At 44.7% G+C, this 13,918-nt stretch overlaps 1 protein-coding gene across 2 annotated transcripts in view; it reads right to left on the reverse strand.

Annotated features, from left to right (window-relative positions):
* Positions 1–1,047: 1,047 nt before the first annotated feature.
* The window catches only part of Rpa1 (replication protein A1), a 52,707-nt gene continuing 39,836 nt past the window's right edge, over positions 1,048–13,918 (reverse strand). The window contains exons 14-18 of one of the 2 annotated variants that reach the window (XM_013111808.3): positions 11,078–11,254; positions 8,357–8,464; positions 5,318–5,404; positions 4,025–4,124; positions 1,048–1,574 (exon numbers count right to left, since the gene is read on the reverse strand). In XM_013111808.3, coding sequence (XP_012967262.1) covers positions 4,026–4,124; positions 5,318–5,404; positions 8,357–8,464; positions 11,078–11,254 — 471 coding nt within the window. In that variant the 3' untranslated portion in view covers positions 1,048–1,574; position 4,025. Of the gene's footprint in view, positions 1,575–3,992; positions 4,125–5,317; positions 5,405–8,356; positions 8,465–11,077; positions 11,255–13,918 lie in introns of both variants that reach the window. The other variant, XM_005067398.4, reaches the window with a different exon arrangement.

Consider the following 13,918-nt stretch of genomic DNA (forward strand, 5'->3'; position numbering starts at 1 on the left):
AAAACCTCATGTATCTGCACACTTGGTGCCTGCTTGGTGGCACTGTTCAAGGAGGCTGAGGAACCTTACAGGGTGGAGCCTTGCAGGAGGAAGTATATCGCTGGGTGCAGTGTGTCACTGGGTGCAGTGTGCTCTACTTCCAACATGTGTGCAGCTGAGACGAGATCTCTTAGCTTCCTGCTCTGCCGCCATGTTTTCCCTGCCATGGAAATCTGGCCCTTGAACCCTAAGTCAAAACTTGTACTGAAGCCAGGCGTTGGTGGCGCACGCCTTTAATCCCAGCACTCAGGAGGCAGAGGCAGGTGGATCTCTGAGTTTGAGGCCAACCTGGTCTACAGAGTGAGTTCTAGGACAGCCTCCTCCAAGATAATACAGAGAAACCCTGTCTCGAAAAAAAACAAAACAAACAACTGTACTTAAGTTGTTTTTGGTCATGGTGTTTATCACAGCAACGAGAAAAGTAACATAAATAGAAAATGGCAGCCCACTAAACAAGTGGTTATTGCTGGCTGTTGGATTATGGGTGACTTTGGTAATTTTCTTTTCCTTCCTTTTTCTTAGAGGAAACAATTACTTTCAACCATGCTTTATAAAACCAGTGGCTTATAAAGGCTACTACCTACAGAGTGGATTAAGTCTAAGGTTACCAAAATATGTTAGGTAGGAAGAAAGAAAGAAAAAAGGGAAAGGAGACACACAGATCTGTCTTTGAGAGGAGGAAACAATCAATCTACCCGGGAAAGGACAGTCCTTCTAACAAGTACAAAGGTGGGAGAGGGACGGGTTTCTTTTTCTATAAATAAATCCTTGGCAGGTGGATCACTACAGAAATGAGTCAATATAAACCTTTAGATATGGGGCTGCCAAACGTCACTTTTAGACAGCATATTAATTATGTAGTCAATAGCCATGGGTTTCATTAGTGTATTAAATAACACGATCAATATTATTTATACTTTTCGAAGATAGGCCACTCAGGAAAAAAATGTTGGGGGAAGGAGGGGGAACACTTTGACCCTGCAGTTCAAAAAAGTCAGAACAGCACACTAGAGATTAGCAAGGCTTTAATGGCAGGCATAAAACACTGGAAATATGGACAGAAATCAGATCAGTATCTTCCTTTTCTGCCTCTTTTACAATGAGGCTGGAGGGAATTCAGGAACCACTTAAAAATAAAGGCAAAATGATTAGATACCTCCCCCCAACTGCTTAACGCTGGTGTCATGGTGGACGCAAAATAAGCATTGATCTCTAACTGATAGATGAAAATTAGAACACAAACAACCTTTCCGGATAAACTGTGTCCAAGAGAACTCCAAAAACTGTGGGCCAGAATCTACTTAGGCAGCCCACCAGGACCTGGGTCACTCACAGTGGAACCAGCTTCTGAGCTGATTTTTTAATATGGGAATCTTTTAAAACATCACCCCACGAGGGAGCCCATCCCTCCCACTCTCTGTAGAGTTCTGTGCTCCTCATGTCAACTGTGTTAGCTGTGCAGTGTGTTTCACTTGTTGAAGTGGCCGGTGAGACGGTTCGGCGACCTCAGGACGCATTGCTACCGACCAGCCTTCCTGCACCGGGAGAGAAGGAAAGGCTGTGAGTAGGAGATATAAAAGATTGGTTACTGGACTGATAGCTAGATCACCATCTCTAACCCGCAATTTGTCAATCTCCAACAGTGCTGAAGACTGTGATTTTCCAGTCAATGCCTTATAAACAAGGTCAGACAGAAAGCCTCCATAGAAATTGTCAAGGCTTCAGCCAGAGAATCAAGTGCAACTGAATTCCTGTCTCCTGAGGTTAGGGAAAGGTAAGAAAGGTTGTGTCTCTGCAATCAAAGTCTGTCTGTCTGTTCTCAGAAAGGCCAGCCATTTGCCTAAGGCTGTAATGCCAGCAGCTGGGAGACAGAAGCAGGAGGATCACTATTTCAAGGTCAGCCTGGGCTGTACAATGAGCTTGAAGCTATCCACTTTAAGACTCTGCCCCAACAGTACAAGTCAGGGATGGTGGGAGAAGCCTGTGTTTCTAGTGTATGAGAGACCAAGAAGGAAGGCTCAAGCCTGAGACCTGCCTGGGCTACACAGGGACGACTATCTCAAAAACAAGCCAGCTAAGGCAAAAACAGACAGGTGTGGTGGTCAATGCTGTCAGTCTAAACCCACATGATTAGTCTGTGAGGGTCTTTCCAGAGAGACTTAACTGAGGAGAGACCCAGCCTGAGTATGGGTGGCGTTCAGGACTCAGGGGTCCAGACTGAATGAAAAAGAGGGTGATGTGTTGGCAAGTGTTAGGACCCAGCCTGATCCCCAAGACCCAAATTAGAGATGGGAGGATCCTTGACATGTGCTGGGCAGTTAGCCTACCTCTAACACACGCACACAGGCTGAAAGTGAGTCGAGCACTAGAATTTGTGTCTTGTTGCTTCCTGACAACTGATGTCATGTGACCAGCTGTCTCACACTCCAGTTGCACAGCCAGAGCGCTCCTGCGCTACCCTCTCCACCATGGTAGATGGCACCCTCCAACTGTGAGCCAGAAGAAGTCATTCCTCCCCTAAGTTGCTTTTGACAGCTATTTTGTCATAGCAACAAGAAAAGCAACTAAAAGCACAGGAGGCCACGACTCTTCAGCTCTACATAGCCACCAAGAGCTTAAGTGCACACATTAAAAGCCAGGCCTGCAGCTGCAGGGGGGGCTGCAATGCTGCCTGGGTACTGGCAGACACGTGCAGCAAATGCCAAGAGGTGGGCTGCAGCAACCAGATAGATAATTAATATGATTAGGAACACACAGAGCAAGCATGCTCTTGCCGAATGAAAAGCCTAGTAGCATAATTACTGTTTTCTTCCTCGCTCACTGTCTATACACATTTCAAAGCCTGCCTGGTGTTAGGCTGCTGTGTAAACATCAATAAAATCCCAAAGTGCCAGATCATCAGCATTCTTGGGCACAATGGTTTTTCCTTTCTTGTGTTTTCATGCCTCCTAAGATGCATTTCAGGGCTGCAAACGTTAGTAACAATGATCTCCAGGCCTCAGTCTAATCTCTGAGTTTGTAATGAGTTAACATCTCTCCCTAGTGATTATTTATTACGAAGGCTAATTAATTGCTTTCCAGTTATAAGAACCCTTTACAGTCAAAGAAAGTAGAATCCACAAATAAAGATATACTGTTTATTCAAACAAAGCAAGGGAAACAAAGGGCTTCTCTCTAAAATTCTCCCTATTTAACACAGCTTTAATCAAAAATGAAATAATACAAATGCAAAAAAAAAAAGGTGCAGGTAAAGACGGTACATCAGGCAACCAAATACAACATGAATTGAAGTGAAAATTCAAGCAAAGCTTTGTAGTTGCCTGGGTGTCCCTAGGGGATGGCAAGTCAATGCTTATCAGCTGTCCTCAGAAGAGACAATTTTGATTAATATCAGACCCATCTGACTCAGTCTATTAAATCTATTAAACCCTGAAGGAAGGATGGTCTTCAGATATTAACGATAGGCTTTTGATTAATAATTCTATCCCTTTGCCATTCCAAGCACTAACGACCATGTGGTACCTCTGCAAAGTGTGAGCCTTTGATTCTAGAGAGACACTCCTAAACACCTGGGTTCTCCCCCATTCTCACTCCCCTCAGGAGGAACCTGAGACATAAAGGTGCCACCAGTGGAAAAGCAAACCCCAAGTTACCTCATTATCCACAAAGTGGGGTCAATTACTTGTGACACAATTCCTGTTTGTGTAACAAAATCTTAGTAAATCTGACAAAAGCCGGAAGACGGGAGGGGTTGGGCTTATGCTACCCGCCAGCTGAGTGCTGGCTCTGATGGTTTATACACAGCCCTCTGAGCATACTGTCTTTTGCTGACCAATGAGTCCCAAGAGGGTCCCAGACAGGCTGCCAGTGTCCCCTAGAGGCTCTGCACTGTGAGGCTGTCACAGGGCTGTCATATGGGGTGGGAAGACAGCCATTCTGTCTCCGTTCTTTACCCCAACTCTGGCCATCAGCACGACTTGCTCACATCATATGTTCCTCCTGATGTTCATGATCAGCCTTTTGGCGTAGTCTCTGTAGTCCACAGGCTTCACGTCCATCACAGTGGCCTTAATTCGAGATTCATCCTTTGAAAAGAGAAAAGCCTTTTGTGAGTGGCGCAGCCTGGCATGGGGTGGTGGAGATAACCTTCTTTGCTTCAGTGGTTTCAGTGAGTCCAGCAGGAAGAAGGGACGTTTAGAAATTCCCACAGAGAAAGTACTGTGAATTCCTGGAGATGGGTCAATAGCCAGAACCCCCTTCTACAGACCCTCTGTCCAACCTAGCATCCCACTGGAGTGGACGCTGGAGGGTCTCTAGTCTATTGTCTTTATATAGGTGCAGTGGGAGCCCAAAGCAGCAAGAAATCTGGCCGCTGCTCCAGCTCTGGGCAGGGTTACCTGCCTGCCCTCCGCCATCCCTGTCCACACCAGGAAGAAAGAGAAGAACCCTACAGTCTCTCTTAACCCACCCATCTTCCTGACACTATACCCCACTAATGTTCAGTTAACTACCAAAAAGTTATTCAAGGCACTGAGTTGATGGTAATTCAGAATGTGTAAACTTAGTGGCTGCAGGGGAGCTGACAGAATTCTCATTCAGCTTGTCTCCATCTCTGAGCAGAACAGGGTGATGCCCAGCGGCCTTCATGTGTCCCCGTTCTTAGCAAACACTAAATATACTGGTATTTACAGGAGTCAGACTGGCTGGGTTGGAATCTTGGGTGTGTTGCTGCATGACTGGAGGTTCAGAGGCCCATTCTTTGTATGTCTACATCTTTCCATCGGTGAAAATGGGCAACAAGAGCTCTAACTCAGCAGGTGCTATAAGGACCAACAGATAATAGACGGACAGGAGCCAGGACAGTGACTGTCCAGTAAATGCTGTTTATTACATCTACGCAACTCTAGGTCATTAGGGCTAATTTAAGAGGTACTTTTACCTGCATGTGGTATTTGTTTAATATACTGATTTTTAGAACCTAAAATGTGGGAAACAAGAGCCCCTATACATTATTTTTTGAAAGTACAGAGATAATGAAAATTTCTTAAGGCTGTAATAGAAAAGTCCATACTATCTTCTCCCCAGAGTGTTCAGATAAGACAGCAAACCTGAGTCAGCTTCCAAATCTGCACATAAGTTGGCAGCAGCACCCTAGGACAGGCAGATTCCACGAGTGTGCATGCCAAGGTCTTTTTGAACCTGTGGGTAACCCCCTGACACTAACACTGAAGTGCTGCTGCTCCCATCACGGCCCTTTTGCCCCAGTAACCGTACTCACGTTGTAGGTCTCCAGCTTGACCCTGATTCTGAATGTAAAGGATCGGAAGTTGGCATTCTGGAAAACCTCTTCAAACGCCTGCTCGTTCTGTAAAAACAATACATGGCAACTACTGGAAGAGTCCTATTAAACTGCTGGAAAGACTGAAAAATTATCACCCCAGAGGGTTGAGATTTCTTAGGAATGACTAATTTGTAGGTGTTTCATCACATAAAACTGTTTAAGTAGAATTTTATTAAAAACACAAACACTTTCCTTAGCAGTACAGTTTTCCTTTCAGTATTTGCAGAGGACTAGACTTGGGAACCCTACCTCCAGGGGACACAGAATTCCAAGGATACTCAAGTTCCTTATGTAAAACGGTTGTTTACACAGAACCCACACACTCCCTCCTGTATGCAGTAAATCATCAGCAGATTACTTATAATACCAAATATAAATATCATGTGAGTCGACATGGACTGGAAACATGATCTGCACATAGTCAATAAACATGCAATTTATCACCCAAATATTTTTGATCCCTAGCTGGCTGCATGTGTGGAACTGAGAACAGACTCTATTAAGTTCACAGAAGCAGAACCCTGGATGCAGTGCTAGGGAGGGGAGGGATGGAGAACTGTTGCTTAAGGGTACAGAACTCCAGGGTGGGAAAACGGAAATGTGCAACGATGGACAGTGGAGCCACGAGCCCGATACCTTGATGTGGCTAATGCCACTATGTATTTCAAAATGGTTGTACTAGAAAAAGAAAAACAGCATATAATGGTATTTTTATGTTATTTTACCACAATTATAAAAATTTAAATATTCTTAAGAAACACATTTAAGATTTGGAATACTCATGAAGGAAGAAACCTGAGATCCAGCATCTCATTGTGAATTAAGAAGTAGGTAGGAGAGGCTGGAGAGATGGCCTAGTGGTTAAAATATATATTGTTCTTTTGAAGGACAAGCAAGAGTCTCCTTCCTAGAACCCTCATAGTGGCTTATAGCCACCTCTAACTCCAGTTCTAGGGGATCTGATGCCCTCTCCTGGCCTCCTCAGGTACCAGGCAGGAAAGTGGTGCATATACATATATGCAGGTAAAGCACTCACACAAATAAAATAAAAAAATAATAAGTGAGTGGGTGGGGTGGCACTTGCCTTTAATCTCAGCACTCAGGAGGCAAATGCAGGTGGATCTCTGTGAGTTTGAGGTCAGCCTGGTCTAGAGAGTTCCATGACAGCTAGGGCCATTACAGAGAAACCCTGCCCCCAAAATCAAAACAAACAAACAAACAAAATAAACCTGAGTAGGGCTGGGCCTGGTGCACACTTTTAACTCCAGCACTGGGAGGCAGAGGCAAGAAGATCTGTGAGTTCCAGGGCTACATAGTCTCAAATTAAAAAAATAATAATTAGTTAAAAAAAAAACCACTAAAATAACTGGAACAGTCTGAGGAAGCTAGGTAAAGTGGCCATGCCTGTAATCACAGTCTTCTGGAGGCTAAGGCAAGAGGATTATAGTGAGCATGAAGCCAGCATCAGCTATACAGGCTGGCCTGGGCTAAAGAGTGAGACCCTGTCTCAAAACAAAACAACTGGGATATGCAGCCCTCTTCTGTTTTAAACTTTTGAGACAATGTTCATTAAGCTGCCCAGTTGGTCTTTAACTTGGCATTTTCCTGCCTCAGACTGCTGAGGCATGAAATGCACGAATTTAAAACTTTACATAAAACTAACAGTTCATATAAGCTAAGTAACCCTGTAGGTCACACGGGTATGAAAACAGACTTACCACACAGACTTCTTTTATTTGAGAAAAAGTCATTCCTTGGATTTTCAACATATAAACAAAATAATGTGTTAAATCTTCAAAAATTTAAACTGGATGCCATTACTCTAATGGGAGCATGGATGTACACTCCCAGAGCACCATGGTTCCTGAGGGAAATCCTGTACACCCTCATTCACCAGCTAAGAACAGTCAACTATAATAAGCTCATAAAAATCCTGAAAGGCTGCCCGGAGCCTGCAAATCTGATATGAAAATAGAGGACCAGGCAAAAGAGATAAAAGACTATTGCACTTTAAAAGTCAATTTCAGTTATTTCTGTAAAAGGACGTCATGGGACAATTCAGGGACCTCATGGATAATTTAAAAAGGAGCTGAGGGCAGAACCAAACAGAACTGAGGACAGAAAGAGTAAGAAAAGCACATCAAAACAATGGCAATTCTTTTTTGTGGCCTTTACAAGCATCCAACCAATATGGAAGAAATGAGGGAAAAAAAGACACTTATGTCAACAGATGCCAATTTCTATGGCCTGGAAAGTATGGTTCTTACTATTCTTTGTTTTAACTCAACAGGTATCTTTTTCTTATATTTGGCATAATCAGTAACTCTTAATGTATAAAAAGGCAAATTAGTGAAGGTGTGGGCGTTCATGCTATGGGTGCACACATGCAGGTCAGGGGACAACTTTATGAAGTTGGTTCTCTCCCTCCACTTCACATGAGTTCCAGTCATCTCAAGGGTCCCCCCCCCACACGCACGCACGCACACACACGCGCACGCACAGCTTTTCCATAGCCTGTAAAGTGACCTTTAAAACAAAGTTGCTTTGCAAGAACCCCCTCCCACACACAGAACATTTCCATAGCATGTAAAGGGATCTTTAAAACAAAGTTGCTTTGCAAGAACCCATTCTGATAACCTGAAATAGCAAGTATCCCAGATGTGTACTATTCTAAGATCTGACTCAACTTTCCTAAAAAGTGTTTACTGGTTAACAAAGCAAACCTGAGCTCTGAGTTATTTCAGAAGACACCTTGTAGCTCTAGACTGTAGGCACACTAGCTCTGATGTGTACAAACAGTAGCAGGGACACAGGTGGTCTGTGCTTCTGCGCATAGCTGTTTTATGCTCTGACACACTACCCTTTGCTAGTTATGTAGTACAATGAGAACTCATATAAACATACAAAGAAGCAAGCAAGAAACAGCTAAGAGGCATAACACAAGTACTATCATAGTGTTAATAAACACGTGCCAACCTTCTCTTTCAGTTCCCCGAGGTATGCAGCATTCTGCCCAAGGATAGCCTCCGCAGACTCCTGGAAACATGTCACCCACTGATTCTCTTGAAAATCTGCAACATTTACCTAAAAAACACAACATGCTATTATTTAGCAGATAATTAGCAAAAGAAAGATACACCAAGGAGGGAGATTACCTTTTTCTACTTAAAGCAACTTGCACACAGCCCCCGACTTTCAATGCTTTGACTGAACGGTTCCTCTCATATGAAGTACCCTGTTTCCGTCATCGTTTTTCATTTTTAGTACAGTATTCAATAAATCACATGAGCTGCTCAGTGCTTTTATCATAAAGCAGGCTTAGCTGTGCAAATGTTCTGAGCAAACTGAAGGGATGTGGGGTTAAGCTAGGGCCCACTGTTAAGTGCAGGTGACGTTTTGTCAGTCTTTTAAAAGCTGTGACAGATGCTATGGGAAGAAGTTTCAAATGTGGTCTAGCTCAATCTTCTAGAGATCTGATTTCTGACCTCAGGAGTTGGGTCAACTAAACCCCAACAGATGTGGAAGCATGCAGTTAAGCCTGTGCTAAATGCAAAAGGCTTTGCACTGGAAGTTGAGTGAGCTTCCAACAGTATAGTGGGCTCTTTTCATTTTATTTGACTTACCATTTATTCTCTCTCTCTCTCTCTCTCTCTCTCTCTCTCTCTCTCTCTCTCTCTCTCTCTCTCTCCCTCCCTCCCTCCCTCCCTCCCTCCCTCCCTCCCTCCCTCCCTCCCTCCCATCCTTTAGATTTTTTGAGACAGCATATAATGTAACCCAATCTGTCCTCAAACTTGCTATGTAGTCAAAGCTGGCCTTGAACTCCTACCTCCACACCCCACCACCAAGTGCCAAGAGTACAGAGACATATGCCACCATGCTCAGCTATTTTGTTTTTAAAAACCAAAGTCTTACTGTGTAGTCTAAACAGGCCCAACTTCCAATCTCCCTGCCTCAGCCTCCCATGGCCTGAGCTCACATTTACACATTTTTACTTACTGTGTATGTTGTATTATGTGCATGCAAGTGGAGGCCAGAGACTGACACTGAGTGTCTTTTGAGACAGGGTCTCTCAATGACCAGAGCCCAGCAACTGGCTACGCTGATGCCCAGTGAGCTCCAGGCCTACTTTACTTGGATGCCGGGGATCTGAACTTAGAGCCTCATGCTTGGGAGCAGGCACTTAAACCACTCTTAAGACCCACTGCAGGTGAGAGGCAGGCACTTTACCCACTGAGCTGTCTCTTAAGACCCACTGCACAAATTTAAAACATTTCTTTTTTCTTATGTACATTGGCGTCTTGCCTGCACTCATGTCTGTGTGAGCATGCCAGATCTCCTGAACTGGAGTTTCAGACAGTTGTGAACTGCAGTGTGGGTGCTGGGAATTGAACCTGGGTCCTCTTAACCACCAAGCCATCACTCTGCCCCATATTTTGAATTTAAAGAACTGCATGAGATAAGTCATTACTGAGCAACAGGTAATTTCAGAGCCAGTGTTTAAAACCTTCAACCAGTCACCAAATCTAAGCAACAGAAACAAAAGGCATGTCTCCCAGTGGATGTAAGGTTTAAAGTACATGGTGAGAGCTAAGAAAGCTTGCTGAGTGGGCTAGGCCAAGAGGCCAGCGAGCCCGAGAGTTCAGCCCTCACCCTGGTATTCTGTTTTTGCTTTTTCTTTTCTTACCCTAGCACTATTACCTCTTCACTGACAGTCACATCCCCAACCCCAAATTCTTTTTGCTTTATTTTATTTGTTTGATTTTCTGAGACAGGGCTTCTCTATGTAGCCCTGGTTGACCTGAACTCACTCTGTAGACCAGATTGGCCTTGAACTCAGAGATCCACCTGCCTCTGTCTCCTGAGTGCTGGGATTAAAGGCGTGTGCCACCACTGCCTGGCTGGTTTTTTGTTTCATGTATTCATTCATTTTTGGGGACTGGGTCTCTCTCATGTACCCCAAGCTAGCCAGCTGGACTTGAACTTGCTAAGTAGCTAAGGATGACAGACATGTGTCATCCATTGAGCTACAACCCCAATCAAAAACTTTAAATCTAAGGCCTTTACAATGTTCTACTCACTAAAGTGACTAGTCACTAAAGGAAGTAAGAAACAGAACAGAAGGGCATTTAAACTGACCCCAACTTTTCAGAGTAAACAACTTCACACAGTTGTAATAAACTCCCTGTAGGTGGCTTCTGCATTAGGAAATAGAACATTTTTAAGGTTTCGGACACATTACTTACTGTCAGATCAAACCAAACCACAGAGCAACAACCATACTCTGGCACACTCCTCTCAAGTCAACTCCACTAAGGTCGAAAAAAACAAGAGTGTCCACAAGAGAACTAACACAGGCACTGGCTGTAGAGTTACAATCACTGCTCTCCAGAAATGCCATTTCAAATTAATTTATCTCCACAACAGTGAGGAGGCTAGCACCACCAACGTGGTGACCATACAGCATCACAGAGGACTGCCATTGGTAAAGGCCACTTTTGGGCACGACGCTCTCCGGAGCATGAAGAGCAGCAGGGCACAGCCCTCCCTTCCTCATCCACAGAGCAGCAGCCTGCTCCCCAACACATCTGTGAGCTCCTTACCACCAGCCACCAGGGCTCTACCGTCGCACCTCAGTGTCTTGTTCATGTCACTCAACCAAAGAACACCATATAGCACCTCGCCAACCATTCCACTCACCGACAAGATCATGCGATATTTGAAGTTGGGGAATTCCCGGTCACACTTCTCACAGCGGTACAACCCATTCTGCTGGTCAATCACTTTCTTATTGCAGTCCTGGGTGGGGCAGGCCTGGTACATACAGTTCTCTTTGCGAAGGAACACCACTGTCGCCACGGTGCTGAAATAGTCCGCCTATGGGAGAAAAGTATCAGAGGCCGGAATCAGCAAGCCTGGAACAGGGCACTGGAAGCTGCTCTTACTTGCAAGTGGTAAGTGATGTGTACCCCAGTGCCCACACTCACAAACCCAATATGGAGAATTGTTCACTATGTGTTTGCTACATGCAAGCCCACAGCACTCGGCCCTGCCCCCAGGCAGCATCTCACTAGCTAGCCTTGAACTCAGAGATCTGCCTGCCTCTGTCTCTAGAGTGCTTAGCCACCACACCTGGCCACATTATTCTTTTTTACTCATTGTTATATATGCGTATCTGTGTGTATGATGATCACATGCATACTAACTACAGCGAGCATGGGTCAGAGGATAACTTTCAGGAGTCAGTTCTCTCCTTCCACTGTGGCTCCAGGGAACTCAAGTTTCCAAGATAGCAGGACAAGTGCCTTAACAGTCAAGTCATCTTGCCAGCACGTAATATTTTAGGAATATATGCATTTAATATTTGCTTTTGTGTATGTTTACACACACCACGGTATGTGTATGCAGGCCAGAGGACAACTTGTGGGAGGGAGCTGGTGATCTTCCTTCACTTCGTGTCAGGGATCCTTACTCACTAAGTCACCTTGCTGGCCGAACACATACCTTTTTACAATGTCAGTGTTTTCAACCCTATTTTTAGGGATCAGTAGGCTTTTCCTGTGACAACCAGAGAAAAACTTTAGGCTCAAGAAGCCATTTAGTCAGTCTCTACTGCCACTCCTCAGCCTGCTGCTGTGGGGCAAGACAATGCCCAGACAAGATGAAAATGGAGGATGACGCAATAAAAAAATTGTTTTTGAGACAGGGTTTCTCTGTGTAGCCCTGGTTGTCCTGAACTCGCTCTGTAGACCAGGCTGGCCTTGTACTCAGAAATCCTCTGCCTGTGGAGTGCTGGGATTAAAATCATGCACCATCACTGCTCAGTTCAATTAAATTTTATTGACATTAACAGACAGTGAGTTCACAGCTTTGACCAGAAACTCCTGGACTGAATAAAGTTTAAGAGAATTCCAAAGTACTCATGTCTAAGACCATGTAAACAGGAGTCCCTGCTAAGTAACCCAGGAGGTCATGTTAGGGGCTCTGGGTGGATCCCCTTTACTGCTGAACCCCACACACAAGTTCTCAGGCCTGTGTTTTCCGTTTAGGTTCAGTGGCATCAAGTAACTGCAGAATCCAGGAATGTCCTGAGTTCAGAGCTAGGCTACCAACCACTGGGCCTTTTTAATTAGTCCTGGCTATACTGAACCTCTCTATACAGACCAGGCTGGCCTCAAACTCACTGAGACCCACTTGCCTCTGTCGCCCAAGTGTTGGGATTAGGGGCATTTGCCATCATGCCTGGCTCACACCAGAGGTGCAAAATAATGTGGTCATTTAAAAAGACTATGCTAGTACTCAGTTTAGACAGCTTTAGGGCTGGGGGGAGGGTGTAGCTCAGTGGAAGAGCTTGACTAGCATGCACAAGGTGCTGGGTTTAACCCTCAGCTCCACAGAATTGAGTACATAAGGAGGCTTGGGGTGGGTGGGTGGGGAGATGGATCTGCTGTTAAGAACACTGGTTGCTTTTGTAGAGGAACCAAGTTCAGTTCTCCAGCATCCACATGGTGGCTGTTCCAGGGGATCTGATGTCTTCTTCTGACCTCCTTAGACACCAGCCACTCATTTGGTTTACATTCAGGGAGAACATTCATACACAGAAAATAAAATAAAAAAGAAAGCAAGCTAGGGCAGACATGCCAGCTCATGGGGAAGCACTTGCTGTCAGGCCGCATGACCTGAGCCTGGTCCCTGGGACCCACAGGGAGAACTGAGTTTGAATTCCATACACTTCAGTGGAAAATGCAAATAAAAAAATGTAAAGAGCCAGGCGGTGGTGGGTGCCTTTAATCCCAGCACTCGGGAGGCAGAGGCAGGCGGATCTCTGTGAGTTCGAGGCCAGCCTGGTCTACAAGAGCTCCAAAGCCACAGAGAAATCAAAAAAAAAAAAAAAAAAAAAAAAAAAAAAAGGAAAGAGAAAGCTGTAGAGAGCTAAACCTTAGAGTTTCTCTCTATTACCAGATTCAGACTTGAAGCCTGATTTAACAGTGTGAGTGCAGTGTTCCGTATGCTCAGTTCTGACTGCATGCTGTCTATCTTTAGTTTAAGAGAGCAATTGGCTGACAAGAGAAACAGAATCTAGCCAATGTTTAATTCTCAAGATGTTCTATAATAGTATTATAAGTTGCTGTGGATGACAATGATGGATCGAGTGCCCAGTGAAATGAGACAATAAGGAAGAAAACCTATATTGTATATGATGACAATAAAGGAGCCGCAGCAAGTGATATTTAGGGAGCACAATAGAAATAAATGCTTCAAATATCCAGCAGAACACAGGTTAGGCCAAGGTGGGAACACTGAAGCAGAAAGCTGCAACTGAAGTGGAATAGCAGAGCCAGTCCTTGGCAAGACAGCAGCTGCTCTCCCTCCATCTATGACTCAGGCTCAAAACCACAGGAGCTGCCCGATGCTCGACAGCCTGAGTTACACTCTGCTCAGACACCAACAGGAACCCAACGGTAGTTAATGCTGCACTGCAAAGTCTGGTCACCACCATTTCCTCCATATCCAGGAACTCGTCACACTTTTCTGCCTCAC

The sequence above is a fragment of the Mesocricetus auratus genome, unplaced genomic scaffold, assembly GCF_017639785.1.
Source record: "Mesocricetus auratus isolate SY011 unplaced genomic scaffold, BCM_Maur_2.0 Super-Scaffold_100007, whole genome shotgun sequence".
Taxonomy (NCBI): domain Eukaryota; kingdom Metazoa; phylum Chordata; class Mammalia; order Rodentia; family Cricetidae; genus Mesocricetus; species Mesocricetus auratus.